This window comes from Arvicola amphibius, chromosome 14 (genome assembly GCF_903992535.2).
Source record: "Arvicola amphibius chromosome 14, mArvAmp1.2, whole genome shotgun sequence".
NCBI classification, from domain to species: Eukaryota; Metazoa; Chordata; class Mammalia; order Rodentia; family Cricetidae; genus Arvicola; species Arvicola amphibius.
In genome coordinates, this window is record NC_052060.1 from 40,658,812 (window position 1) to 40,673,330 (window position 14,519).

General features: G+C 42.2%; 1 protein-coding gene across 1 annotated transcript in view; it reads right to left on the reverse strand.

Moving 5' to 3' along the window:
• Positions 1 to 13,004, reverse strand: part of Arhgef38 (Rho guanine nucleotide exchange factor 38) — a 96,864-nt gene extending 83,860 nt beyond the window's left edge. The window contains exon 1 of the mRNA XM_038312040.1: positions 12,809 to 13,004. Within this exon, the coding sequence (XP_038167968.1) occupies positions 12,809 to 13,004 (196 nt within the window). The remainder of the gene's footprint in view (positions 1 to 12,808) is intronic.
• Positions 13,005 to 14,519: the final 1,515 nt, after the last annotated feature.

The following is a 14,519-nucleotide window of genomic DNA, read 5'->3' on the forward strand; positions in this document are numbered from 1 at the left end:
AATAAACGCATTTTTTAGAAAGAAAGCAAAGCAAGCCACGTAAGCAACAAAGGCAGAAAAGGAGGTCAGACCATCGTCTTCTCCATCGGCATCAGCATCATCAACATCAGCATCATCAACATCAGCATCATCAACATCAGCATCAGTCTAATTCTCGTTGTCCATACAGAGCAAACATCCACTCATTATTGAATCTAGAGTTTTATTCTCACTAGATCCTTGCCACCTCCCCAGATATGATTATAAATGCTCTTTAACCCAGGTCTTATTTCAAACCTTTTCCCATGCTTGCCACACCCCAAGAAAAACAGAAGCAAAATAAACAAAAAGCACTGGGCAGGATGCTATTGAACCCTATGGACATAATTTTCACACGGTAAAACTCTTTTATCAGCTAATGGAAATCTGACCCACAGGAAGATGAATGGAGTGAGCCTTCTGTGAAATAGGTTGAAAATAATTGCATGTCAGGCAGGTTTTGGAGGGAAGCCAGGGAGGTATTCAGAGAAAATATGGAGGAGATGAACCTCCACTGCTCCAAATTTGAAAGCTCAACTACTGGGGGAGGAAAATAGTTTATCCTCACTCACAAGGCTTCTGATTTATTTCCTCTGACTGCTAATTGCTGCAGAAGGTAGCAATGTGGCTTTCTAAAAGGAATTCAGCAACACTTCCAGGCTTGAAAAAAATACCGAAGTCGTATTGGTGTGAATTTAGAGGCCCTCACAGTGAACATCATAGCACAGCCAGGATAATTAGGAGCTGAAAATGCGTGGGCACTTTCTGGAAACGCCTTTATTTCATGTCCTTAGTAGAAAAAGATGAATGAAAAAGGAGGCTCTAAGTTCTGGACAGAGTGAGAATGTGGGTAGGTAAGTTTTGCCATGTTCAGTTTTTCCCATCGTATGTATCTTATTGTTGAGTGTATAGAGTTTTGACTGGATGGGGCACTGCTTTTTTATCCACATAGTCATTTATTCGACAAATATTTATTGAGTACCCATGGTGCCTGTGAGTGGCTCATAGCCTGACAATTCTACATGGCCTCTTAGGAAACATTTGTGAACAATTACTGTCGTCTGCTTTTGTTGTCATAACAGAGAGGTGTGAAGAAGAGCTGCTAGCAGCTGGTCTACAGAAGATGAGGATGCTGTTTATGTCCCACAGTGCACGGGGCCTCACAGGATGACTGAGAATATTCCGTCCCCAAATGTGAGCTGCGGCACTGCTGAGAACTTGGTTCTGATTGTAGCAGCAGTGAAACACAAAGCGCAAGCCTCGGTCTTTTGAAACATCTTTTAGTTAGGAACGAGGAATAGTGGAGACAGTTACCCGTGAGAAATAAGGCACGCCGGATAGTGCGAGGTGGACCGCTGGGACGGAAGGTGATCAGGAACTGGTCACGGTCACAGCTGCCACTGGAGAGAGAGAGGTCACCGGAGGGCCACTTAGGAGCAGAGTTTCAAGTAGAAACTTCCAGAGAAGCAAGACAAGGTTTCCGTAACAGTCACAGGATTGATATCAACTATTCTTTTCTTTCCTTCCTTCCTTTTTCCTTTCCTTTCTTTTTTTCTCTCTTCCCTTCCCTCCTTCCTCTGCTTTTGCCTATCATGCCTGAATAAATTCACTGCAAAAATTATCTGAATAAACTGTGAGAAAATCATTTTGAGGATCATTTCTTATTCCCTCTTTTTTTTTTTAACTTCTAATTTTTGTGAAATTTGGTTTTGGCTGCTTCATACATGTGCACAACGCATTCTGGTTATTCTCAACCCCTTCCTGTCATGTCCCTTTCCTACCTCTGCTCTCAATTCCACACAAGGCCTATTTCTGCATTCATGTCCTTGGGTTTTTGTGGCCCACTGAGTTTAGCCAGGACCATTTGTCTTACAATGTGTTTGGAACTGCCCAGTGGAGCCTGCTGGGCTCACCTGAGCTACACAACTGGAGACAATGACTGCTCCTCCCCAAGAACCAGGAGCTAATGTTCAGCTCAGAGAGGCGGGGCTCTGTGAGTGCCTCCCCAGTCCACGTCTGACTGATGACACGCCCTTTCCTGTACTGGCCCAGTGCAGGTGACCACAGCTGCTGTGTCTTCATGGTTGCAAACACGGTCATGCCAAAGAACCAGCATTTCACAACCCTGCTCTTTCTCGTTGTCAAAGTATCAGACAGAGGTATACCATTTTCCTCTCTTTCCATTCTCTCTCTCTTTCCTCCCCATTCTTTGTGTTGTCCTGGGGACTGAACTCAGGGCTACACATATGTTAGACAAACATTTTGTCACTGAGCTACATCCTTAGCCTTTCATTATCTATTTAATAAATACATCTATTTATATATTTAATAAATAATTCTATTATCATTGTAATAGAGTTCAGAGAAATAAAAAACAATTTGTTTTCCTTTCAACTAACTGAAATAGAGTTTTTAAAAAGTTCTATTTACTCATTTATTGTAGATTGCAGATTCTAAGCATCATCTACAAACAATGATCCACACATCAGTATATGTATGTGGTGCACATGTACATAAATGTCTACATATTGTGGGTTATATTCCCTATCATGATCTATTATGAGGTCCTCGGCTATCATACAGACTTTAATATAATCTAAAAATATAGAAAAGTCAAACTACAGTTTGAATATCTTAAAATAAATTTTTAGTTTTCTAATTTAAACAACTTAGAACATACAGCAAAAAAACTTTAAGGACTTGAAATTTTGTGATTAGTTTTTCCTCATTCAAAAATTGTATTAATACAATTTTAATGCAAATTTATGTCGTGATGTGTAAGTTATATTTTGCATACTAAAAAGCAAATGTGGATACAGCTCAGAGTAGAGCATTAGCCTCAGATACATAAGCCCTAGATTCAGTCCCCAGACCAGAAAAAATAAAATGTGTAAGTTATTTCTTGTAACTGCAATATGGGAAAACTTCACTTTTCTCAGAGAATATCGATTTTTCACCAAATATTCCTTCATCAAAAAGAATCTAAATTTATCTTCTTATTTGACATGTATATAAATATTAAAAGTTGAAAGGTTAAAGCATAATGTCAACTTATACTTTTAGAAATATTTAGTTTTGAATGGTTTATTTTTATTTTTATTTTTTTTCTGAGCTGAGGACTGAACCCAGGGCCTGGCTCTTGCCCCTCTTTGGGGCTAATTAACAAAACCAATGTGGACTCTTTGGATAGAAGCACCATGAGTAGACATCCTGGCTGTCTTCCAGCAAGCATTCTCCTTGAGCTGTGTTCTGTGGGGTTAGTGATGATCAGCAGGTAAGACCAGCTCCAATAGTTCATGTTAGGTTTTTAAAGTAGGCTATTCCGGTTATTCTAGGAACCGCTAACTTTATTCCCTGTGCGTGCAGATCTTCCTTATTTACATACATGTAAAACATTTTCTTGCAAGTGTAGAATGATACAGTCCTCGAGAATACATGCTCATGGTTTGCTTAAAGGTGTGGTAAATGTCCTTGTAAATCAGGGTATCTAAGGGCTTTTGAGCATTTTTCAAAACATTGTCAAGATTGGTCAATCCCTTAAGAAAAAAACAGAAAACAGGCATGGCTACTGAAGACTAAGGAGAGAACAAAGAATGCAGTTTGTCTGTTTACACACACACACACACACACACACACACACACACACACACACAGTGAGTGACCTGAACACAGGGCACTCCGAAGAACTGATTTCACCACTTACTAGTTGTGTGACCAGCCAACTGACAAACACAAATGTTCAGCTGGTGTCTGGGTACCTTCCATTTTCAACACTCAAAGAAAAAAAGTCAGTATGTATTTATGACTTTGTTTCAAATCATAGAACATATTTAATCACTCTGAGTGACCCACCCCTGAAAATCCCAAAAGGCTTCTTATTTTGCTGTTTTGCTCTGCACCCACCCCACCTACATTTTAGAGATGCAATTAAACTTTTTCTTATCACAGCTTCTGTATTGCTCTTTGTGTGCCTCTGATGTCATAGAGACTTAGTGGAGGCAAAGGTTATGATAGCAGTAAATTGTATTTTCTTCTTCAATCTGCTGATTTCTGTTCTTTCCTCTGCTACAGAAAAACAAAATAACATAGTCACAAAAGTTGGCTACCATTAAATACTAGGAAAATTGGAATTATAGAAATATACCCGCCATATGAATCAATACAGCTGCAGTTAACCATTAAATACTTTTAAATCATTAAAGGGGCAACAATTCAGGGGAGTGTGCACCAAATATCAGGCATCCCTTAAATACTGAAGTAGGCCTAAGTTTCTACTCCTGAAAGGAATTATATCTAAATAAGAAAAAGAGAGGGGGTTGGAATACTTGTGTGAATTCAGAGATAAAGACCACTGAAGTAGCAGAACACACCCCTCCACACATGATTTCCTGTATGGATTATTCTGAGCTGAAGGTGTCTGGGAAGGGCAGCAGCAGGACGGGCTCTGTCTGTGCCTATTTTTTTTTTTTTTTATTCTACAAGTAAAGCACGAATCTCCATGAAGAGAGGGGCTGGCTGGGTCAGGAAGAGCAGAGCTCCTGTCACTGGAGGTGGACAGCTGCCATCTGATGAATCTGCACAACATCCCTTCTTAAAAAAACTACAGCCTTCCTCAATTTCTTGCCGGCGGCTGAGCCTCCAATCCTGCTTTTCTACAGTACAGAACTCCAGGTTCATCTGTGTCTTTGGGATTGTTGCTTTTCTCTATAAAGTGCTTTGAGTCAAATTTAAAAAAAAAGATTTCAAATAAAATTTGTCGCTTTTCTCCCACTTAATCTGCCTTTTGTAAATTCATCTCACCGTCCCCATCCACAGACTCTAAGAGGGTAGAGGAATGGGGGAATGGTACTTCCTTTCCATGCCACTGTAGGCAGGGACCTTGGGGGAAGGATTGTGGAGGGTGCAGAGACCTCAGTGAGGAGGATCCAGACCTCCAGGGATTTAAGGAAAGAAACTTTCAGCTTGAGCCAAGGCCTCATTCCCAGGCAGGAAGCAGGTGCGTGTTTAACTCTACACTTCTGATTGCTGATCATAGAAAATTGCTGGCACTTGTGTGGGAGGAGACACCTTCTAATTCTTCAAGGGACTCGCTGTTTTTCCCCGAGTAAAATCAGGGCTGCACTGAAGGTAAACAATGCCTTCAATCAGCCATTTCATAACCAACACAGAAGCAGAAGTCCGTGACAGCTCTCTCTCTCTCTCTCTCTCTCTCTCTCTCTCTCTCTCTCTCTCTCTCTCTCTCTCTCTCTCTCTCTCTCTCTCTCTCTCCTGACATTAGAGACCTAACATCAAGAAGCATTCAAGGGAAACAATTTCTTACTCAGACACCTAGACCAGAGCAAGATGGCCTTTCAGCCTCCCCAGGTCACAGCTCCCTGAGGTAGCCAGAGCTCCCAGCATTCTTTGCCAATTGCTCTTCTCTGATTCACTAATCAAGGGAGAAATTGCTTCAGATACCCTCGTACACAGGCTTTTAATCACAGGCTCTATTTTTCCTGCTGCATTCACGTTTACAGCTCAGGATTCAGGCTGACTTTGTAGAATTCTATTACAGTCTCACCCACCCGTACACAGAACTGCTGATTTCTGAATGACAGCTCCATAGTTTTGTTTGTTTGCTTGCTTTATTTTGTTTTGTTTCGTGAGACAGGACCTCTCTGTGCAGCCCTGGATGTCCTAGACAGCCATGTAGAGCAGCTTGGTGTTGAACTCATAGAGATCTGCCTGCTTCTGCCCCGTGAGGGCTGGGATTAAAGATGTGCCGCCTGCCATATCCTGCTAGCTGTATACTTTCATTTGTAACGGTGGTGTCTTCTCCACCTTTGCTATAGACTAGGGCTTTCAGCCTCTCAGATGTATGATGCATTTTATGAAGAGGAAAATAAAGGATAACAGGCATAAAAAATAAAGAGGCGCCTTAAGGTGCTCAACGAAGCAGAAAATGGAGGCCATTAAGCTCCCACTACTAGAGGGAAGATTTGCTTGGCCTAATTTCACAATTTCAGTCCCTGAAAAACAGCAGCAATAAGAATTATTTTTAAAAACAGCAACACTGGCTAGGCCACATTGTGAAGGAAAGAATGTGTGTTTCCAGGCAATAGCGGGCCAGTCAAGCTATGTCACAAGAGTAGAAGAATGTCACCACATTGTAAAAGGCATGCAGCGAACGCCAAATTGCTTTAACTTGGTATCAGTAAAATATCTGGCAAGTTACTTAACTGACTGTATTCTGTTTTCCAATATTCCAAGTTTTACCATCTACATTTTCAACTACAAAGCCAGAAGTGCAAAGATTCGGGATTATGTGCTGCTGTATGGAAGTCCTTTGCTGGCAACACCCTGGTGGGTGATGGCGCTCACTTTTTCTCTATTCCCTACATTTCACTTTCCTTTTGAATTGCAGGATCCTGCATAGACGGAAGATCACATTCAGGAGGTATATCACAGCCCCAATTCATGCCTGCCCTTCTCCAGCTACCCGGTGCAAGGGTACAAATGCTTCTGGCATGCTATGCCTACATATCTAAAAGTTATAAACAGAGCTGGCCAACTGTCAAGTGAAAAGTGATGTAGCATTTTTTTTTTTTTGACAAAGCTATCTTCATAACAATCTGAAAGCTAAGTTCAAGCTTAGATTTCTCAGATCGGTAAGAGTGTCTTGCCAGAATTCAGCTCAATGCAGGGGCACACGGACTCCTACTTAGCCTTAAGGCTTGCAAACTTAATCTTGCGCTATTAGGCCTCCCATCTACTAGGGGCATCCTAGGCGTGGTACAAACACTCCAGTTTGATCCGTTCAAGAATTTTCCCATAATCAGTCACCTCTCAGGACTAAATGAAAACACAGCATAAATCCACCCATAGGAAAATGGTTAGAAACAGGCCAAAGCAAGCCTACAGCCAACACTGAAGGCTGTGCATCAGAAAATTCCAAGGTTCCAGATGAAGTCTCCATGGGAGAATAAGGCAGCCTAACAGGCAGTAACCTTGATTCCAAGGACTCTCCACTTACTTGGTCAGGAGAGGGCAGCCAGCGACACTCAAATTTCACCTGAGACCATACGTGTTCAGTGTTATTATGTTAATCCCACTTTCCCTAGAAAACCAACCCTTACAAAAGAACTGACGTTAATATGATGGTGCCAGCTTGGAAATAGAATTCTATAAACAGACTTTTTTTAAAAAACAAAAACAAAAACAAAAAACTTCTATACTAGCAGAGGTAAAGATTGTCGTGGAATATCTGTTTACATTGTGAAGATGTGTCTTTGCCAAGGCACCTTCTGATTGGTTTAACAAAGAGCTAAATGACCAACAGCTAGGCAGGAAGAGAATAGGCGGGACTTCTGGGCAGAGAGCGGAAGTCAGCAGGATGAATCTAGGCACGTGGGAGGCGCCAGTGTGATGCAAAGCTGTTCAGACATTGGAACAGAGGAAAGGTAACTGAGCCATGTGATAGAACGTAGAGTAATAGAAATAGGCTAATTAAGTTTTAAGAGCTAGTTAGAAAAAGCGTAAGCTAAGGCCGTACTTTCATAATTAATAAGTCTGTGTGTCATTGTTTACCGGCTGCCGGCCCCCATGGGAAACTACAAAAGATGAACGTTAATCGAGTCTTTCTCTCTTACTGGTCTTTTCCCCAGTTCTGTCCCTATTTTTAGATACATATATTTTGATACCTGGCATCCCTTCCCCCAGCGTCTCTCTTCTTTCCTTTCATTCGCTCTCACCACTTGATTCCACATTTCACGCACTGGTCAAATTCTGATTTTTATGGATAAGAAAAACCACACAACTAGAAATAATACCTTCCATCTTTAGGAAAGTTACAAAAAAGCCAGTCCTGACCAACACAGGAGGAGTGGTTTTGCCCATCTCGCTGGAGATGTGTTGGAGCCACTGCTTTATGTGGCTGGTGATTTCAAACCAATTTTCTAACACCTGCAGGACACCTTGACTCTCTGCTGAAAAAGGAGGCATTGGAATACACTTCCATTTGGTTGTTATGCATGAATGAGACAGAAACTACTAAAAGCAGTTAGACTTTCATTTCAGGGTTTGTTCTCCAAACAATCACACACCTCTTTTGGCAGGTGTCAGGTTCCTAGTTCTATAGCCTTGTCTTTAGCAAATGGTGTTTGGAGGCAGCAGAAGGATCTGACAGGAACGGGGACAGCTCCAGCTTAGAAACACATAGGTAGTTTAGCCTTTCCTTTCAGGGCCTCCTCCACGAGGCCTGGAGAAAAACAGTCACAAGTCTTTCCTTGCAAGTAGTTCCCACTCACTTCCAGATTATTCTTTAGAAACATGATACATTGAATGGACTCATAATTTGGCCAAGTTCAACTTTTCAGTTGAGCCATGGTCCTCGTATTATGCAATCTGTCTGAAGTGTGTGCCTTAGGGAAATTTGTTTTTTTAGCATTAGAGTACCAAAACCTTAGGATTTTATAGGAAAACCCACTAGTTCCTGCTCGGTGGTAAGAGAACTTTCTTTTCTGAGGAAGTAATGAAATATAATAAAAGAAGGACGGGAATAAGATTCCACTGGCCCTGCTAAGAGTATAAGTTTTGACTCCTGTTATCAGAGACAATGGCATTTTTTTTCTATTTACTCCCGTTCTCAGAGACTGCTTCACTAGCAAAAATATTTACCAACTATAAAAACTAACCAGAGGGTGAAAACACTGTTGGTCAGTTCTAGCTTTTCTAAGTTTGTATTATAGATTGTGTGGCATAAGGGACAAGCTATTGTTCCTCACCATTCTACCGGCTGTGAAATCCAAGATCAAGTTCCTAGCAGACCCGATTTCCGATGAGGGCCTCCTTCCTGGTTTACAGGTGTCTTTACCAGTGGCAGCAAAGAGAAAAGAAAGCTTCTTGAGTGTCTTTCAAAGCCACCAGTTCCATTTATTAGGGTTTTTGTCCAGGATCTGATTACTTCCCAAAGGTCTCATTTCTAAATATCGTTTTTTGGACTAAGTATTACTGTAAAAGTTTGGATTTATGTGCAAAAACATAAGGTCTGAGGGGCAGAAACTGCATGGGTAACATCCGTTGTTATGGTTTCAGACAAGACCGCAGCACCTCAATCACTAACATTTTAATAAAAAGCTTAAGCGGCGCAGAAATATCTCGAGGGCACACACATGTCAGTGTATTCTTTACATAGATAGCTACATATACAGGTGTATAGAACCAAGTCATGCTTAATTCAAATACGGTTAATACGGGTAGTGATATATGAAATCCTAAATTTTTATGGCTCAACCTTTAAGCTCCCCCTGATATTTCATCTACAAAGGCCCTCAGTGGGATGGGAATAAGGAAGCTAGCTAATCGGAAAGGTGGGATGGATGACTGTGAGGAATGGGAGAAGGGTGAACAAAGTATAGTCACTGCATGCTACCATGCAGAGTGAGACATGAGATAGGCCGCCACCAAAATGCAGTCATTGTGTGTGCAATTCTGTACATTCACGTGTTTTGTTTGAATGCACAATCAGGTTGATCGCTGGAGGTATGAACCCTCCCGTATGAAGGCGCATGCCGACGCCTAAGCGTTATTCAGGCTTTGGTTGGTGTCTGCTCACGTCCTTTGCCTGCATGGGTCAGAGCATTCGAATCATTTGTTCTATTGAATAGTTACTGAATAGGTCAATACGATCGAGTAGTTATTTGTGCTGGGCCTGACTCTACATGCAGAAATGGGACAGTTAACAAAGCGAGTCTGTTTCATGGAGTATGGGTAGGGGGAGAGATTGGAGAGGGAAGGAGAGTCGATATAAGCAATAAGGAAGAACAGTAGATTTCAGATGAAGTATAGTGAAGAAGTTAAAATGCCCCTGCTTCCCATCTGTACTTTCTCCGTATCTCCAGCTTATCACGTCTTAGAGACCTAATAACTTCCTCCACCCAGTGGTTGTTCGGAACCTTTGATCCAGCCCCTCCTTCCACCAAGCTGCTGTTTTGCATCTGTTTGTTTGCCTTTCTTATCTTTTTCATGCAGACTACAAGGCTTTGAGGAGTAAAATATGTTCCTTTTTTTTTTTTTAAAATGGCATTATCCTTGTGCTTTGGCTCAACATTAAGACAAGACCTGACATATAACATATATGACCAACCGATTCACTGAATAGTCTGGTGTAGGAGTAAAGAAACCCAGTGCTGGGTTTAGCATCCAGCTATCCCTGCACAGCCAAAGTGTATCAGGAGGAAGGGCTGGGAAGACGACCTTCTACAACGTCGTTAGAATATCACCTTTAGAGATGTTTTCTGTGGCACTGATTCTGTAGCTTTTATGAAAAGCTTCATTTAAAAAAAATTATTATTGCAACTTAAAATTTAATCAGCTAAAACGTTATAAAAATTAAAAAAGAACAATAACAGGAAGACTGCCTCGTGTGAATTAAAAGGTAAGCTCACAGACACTGGAGAAAGGTCCGTTTCTCAGGACCAACGAGTTGGCTCCCGCACAGAACTGGAACAGTGAATTACTCAAATAACACACACCACTCTAAACAACGGCCTGAATGAATTGAGATCTGTACAAGTACTGGAAACTCCAGTCTTCGAAAGCATCCTGACCTCAAAATCGTTTTGAACCATCTTTCTAGGGCACTATCCAGCCCAGGTTGTCTTTTTTAAAATTCCTCCCGGGGACTACCAGTTCCAGCAAAGATGGAGGCCAAACCTTTGCCATTTCAATAAGGGAGAGATGTAGGAGTCACCTGACCACAGTCCACTGTGGGCATTGAACAAACCAGACAGAAAATGCACAGAGCTGCCTGCCTTGAACATAGCAGAGGAAACGCCTCCCACGGCTGCCGAAGCATCTGCTGTAAATGAATCCTGAATGTCCCCTTAGGCATTAGAATTTAGGTTTCACCGGATTACGGCTAAACATGTTTCTTCTCAGAAGTCTAGCTAAATTACAGCTCTGATGTGACCTCTACACTCCCTGGTGATCCCCCACACACACAAGTACTTCTAGGAAATGGGTGAACTCTGAGTCTTCTTTCCATTTTCAAAGACAACATGCAGCAGAACAGACAAAACTCACAAACCAAATGAAGTGTGCAAGCAGCTTGCGGACTTTGACAGAGTGTCTAACAAATGCCCACTGGGTTTTGTGGCCGTCGGCCTACTTTGTTGAATACAGTCAGGAAGAGAAGAGCAAAACTTAATAAGTTCCAAAATTATTCCTAACTTATTTTTCTGATGGAAAGTCTGAGGCAGAAAGATGCTGGATTAGTGAAAGTAATGGAAGAGGCATTGCTAAGAACAATGTGGGGGACTTCTGAATGCCTGTATGGCCTATCTTTATCAAGGAGCACAAAAGAAGTTAGAAAACATAAGACATAAAAGTTTGGATAAATACCCTGCTTGGCCTTTAGTATGGTACCCAATGTTCTTGAAATTGAAAATAACTATTGTTCTTATTTACAGAGCGTATAATATCTGTCAGCCAAGGTCCTAGAGGTTTGTGTAATTGTCTAATTCAATCTTCAACACTGTATGACAGATATCATTAATCTCACGTTCAAAAATAAGAAAGCTTGAGCTCAGAAATTTTAAGACATATTTCTTCAAAATCTTGTATGTAGTAAATTGAAAAGTCATAATTAGAAAACCAAGTGTGCGTGACTAAAATTTGCATTCTTCCCAACGTTGCCTGGAAGGATCAAATACTATTCCTCATTAAACATAGCTTCTTTATGGATAAAGACTGACACTACAAGTTAGTGTTGAGCCATGCAGAATTTTCACAAAGCATTATGCCCCAGTTAGAGTTTTTAAACATTTAATTTAAATGCCTTTGAGTTGATTAATTTGCATAACCAAGTCTATGCTTGTTTCCGAGGAAAGCACTCCGCTAACAAGTGTGTCCCATTGGTCCTTTAGTGCTGCTGCAGTTTTGAAGTCTAAAATGACAAGTCGCAGTGGGCAGGGGGGAGTTCATGCTCACTTTGTGCACAGCACAGGAGAGACAGGATCTGGAGGCTCACATGGCAGGTGCAGCGGTGGAGACAAATCCCTGCCTGCTGTCACACCAAATGAAGTCTTACTGGAGCAAATGACCTTTAGAGGGGAGTCGAGAGGAGAGAGGACTCCAGGGCCAGATATGGAAGACGTGTTATAATAATGGTGCCAAATTATCTTACCACAATCACAGAAGTAAAGTGGTTATTTCCTACGTGGTCACTCAGCGTTAAGTGTGCGGAACAGCTCTGCCCCGTTTGGAGGCTATTCAGTCCACTCTGATGGCATGCTCGTTGAAGTGATTTTTCAGGAATTCTTTCAGAGCATCCCACTGACTATAACATTACTTAGTTTCCACAGACATAATTATAGTTCCACATCCCTGTTTAAGGTAACTCCAATCATGGCTTAGTACAGTTTCCTCACGGTGTGACATCTTAGAGACACCTACCGGGATAAACTGCCTCTTGGGGGTTTTAAATCACATGTGTATCAGTCCTTCCCCCTTTTTACGTTGGATGGGGGAAGGAGGAGGAACAAGGAAGGTAGAGGGAAAAAATATTGCTCTCACCAGAGAAAATTGAACAGTGTTAAGAAAAATTCAGTGGCGGCTCTTTAACCATTGATTCTCATCATAGAAATCGTCTCTGTGTCTCATGAGTCCCTTTTTCAATTTCATTTTCTTGTTTTGTAAGAAGGGAAAGTTGGATCTGATTTTCTACTCTGCCTCAAGTGTCCCTGCAAATAGGAACGCGCCAACCTAGACCTGGAGGGGAGCCACCTGTGGCAGCTTCCTTTCCTCTGGTTACCTTGCAGTTTCTGGTTGTATTCGGTCCTGTCAGACTGGCTCCTCCTCAAGGTGCCAGAGTGGTCCCCAGGAACACTGCTGTCCACCACAGTGTCTGTCTTCCTCCTCTCCCGCATGTACAGCCTGGGTCTCAAGAAGGTCAGGTTCTTTCTCTTGCTTCCCATGGTTTCCTTCCCAGCGGCTTCCCTGGGCTCCATCTGAGGCCCTGAGACAAACTTTTGAGGTTTGCAGGCAATGGCTGGTTGCTTAAGCGCCTCAGGGTGAAAGTCGGCATGAACTGACCCCCTTCTAACGACACAGCTTCACTGCAGGGTTACCTGTCTGTGACTGCTACCTGGAGTCCCCGAGCTCCACCCCTATGAGGTCATTCTTTTTTTTTTTTATACCTACCATCCAACAGGGGAAGTTGCCACCTGTTATCCTAGAGACTTGCCTCGCTGAGTTAGGCAAAGCAGGTACTCTACTGTCACATGCTACTGAAGCAAACAAAAATCTCATTGTGTGGGGCAAGGGCTGGGGGTGGGGAAAGGGAAAGCCAGCGAGGTGGGGCAGGGAGGAAGGCAGGGAAGGACATTAGCAGAACCCACAGCCTGTGGCTTGAATGCGTGCCCATGGGTGTGTGCAGGTGCACTCTGAGAACTGTGTTGTGACCGGCCACTGGGAGCCCTGGGCCGCTTTCCTCCGGTCTTCCACCTGTGGAAGTCGACTTGCCGCAATGACAGTTTGCATTTGAGCGACAAAGGAGACAGGGTTATTTTTTATTTGGAGTATGTGCCCTCAGGTGCTGGCATCCAGCGTTTATCTACTACGATCCGACTGGCTAAACCCTGATCAGATCCCCTAAGAACTAAAGATTGACATTTGAGAATGATTCCCCCCACCCCCAAAAGGGTCAAGAACTGGAGAAGAATGAAACCCACCACCCCTGCCACCAGCCCAGAATCTTCTCTGTTGTTTATTCTCCGTATGCTGCCTTTGTCGGGGGTTCATCTTTTTCTGGCCCCAGCCTTGCCCTCCTATGTCTTGGTCCTTAGGAAAATAATAGATGGTTCAAGGTTAATTTCTTCAGGATCTGTCTTGTGTAACTTCACCAATGAAGTGCGAGGGAAAAGGCAGTGTCCTTTGGAAACATGAGAGGCGAATACAGGTTTGAAAATGAGGAAGCATGAAGAAGAAGAAATAGAACAAAGCAGCACGGGCTTTTCATTGTTTGAAGTTGTTTTTCCTCGTATGTGTTGAGATCTCCCAAGGGAGAGATCGCAGAAGCTCTGGGAATGTGCTGATTGTATTGTGCACAGCCTTGTTAAGGAAAAGAGAGACCCCAAGGAGAAAGCTAGCTTCTCTTCTGTAAAGGGACCACCAGCTTCCCTCTGCCCAGTGTGAATCTTGTTCCACTCCATCTTGACGTGATTGCAAATGAGGAGAAAGACAAAAACCATCTTCCCAACTCAGGATATGTAGGCTGAATGTAATTTGCATAATTACCTCAAAAGATAAATGATAAATCCTCACGATAGTGACATCCATATATAGATTGGCATACTGAATGGCTTTTATTTAAGATAATTGAGAGTTGTTTTTTTTTTTTTTTTTACAAGCTCTCCTAAGTATATTGAATAAATACCTTTAAGGTGACTTTTAAAACTGTAAAATGAAGTTTATTATTTATTAAAATATTTCACTTGTTCACCTAGTGACTATCAGAGGTATAC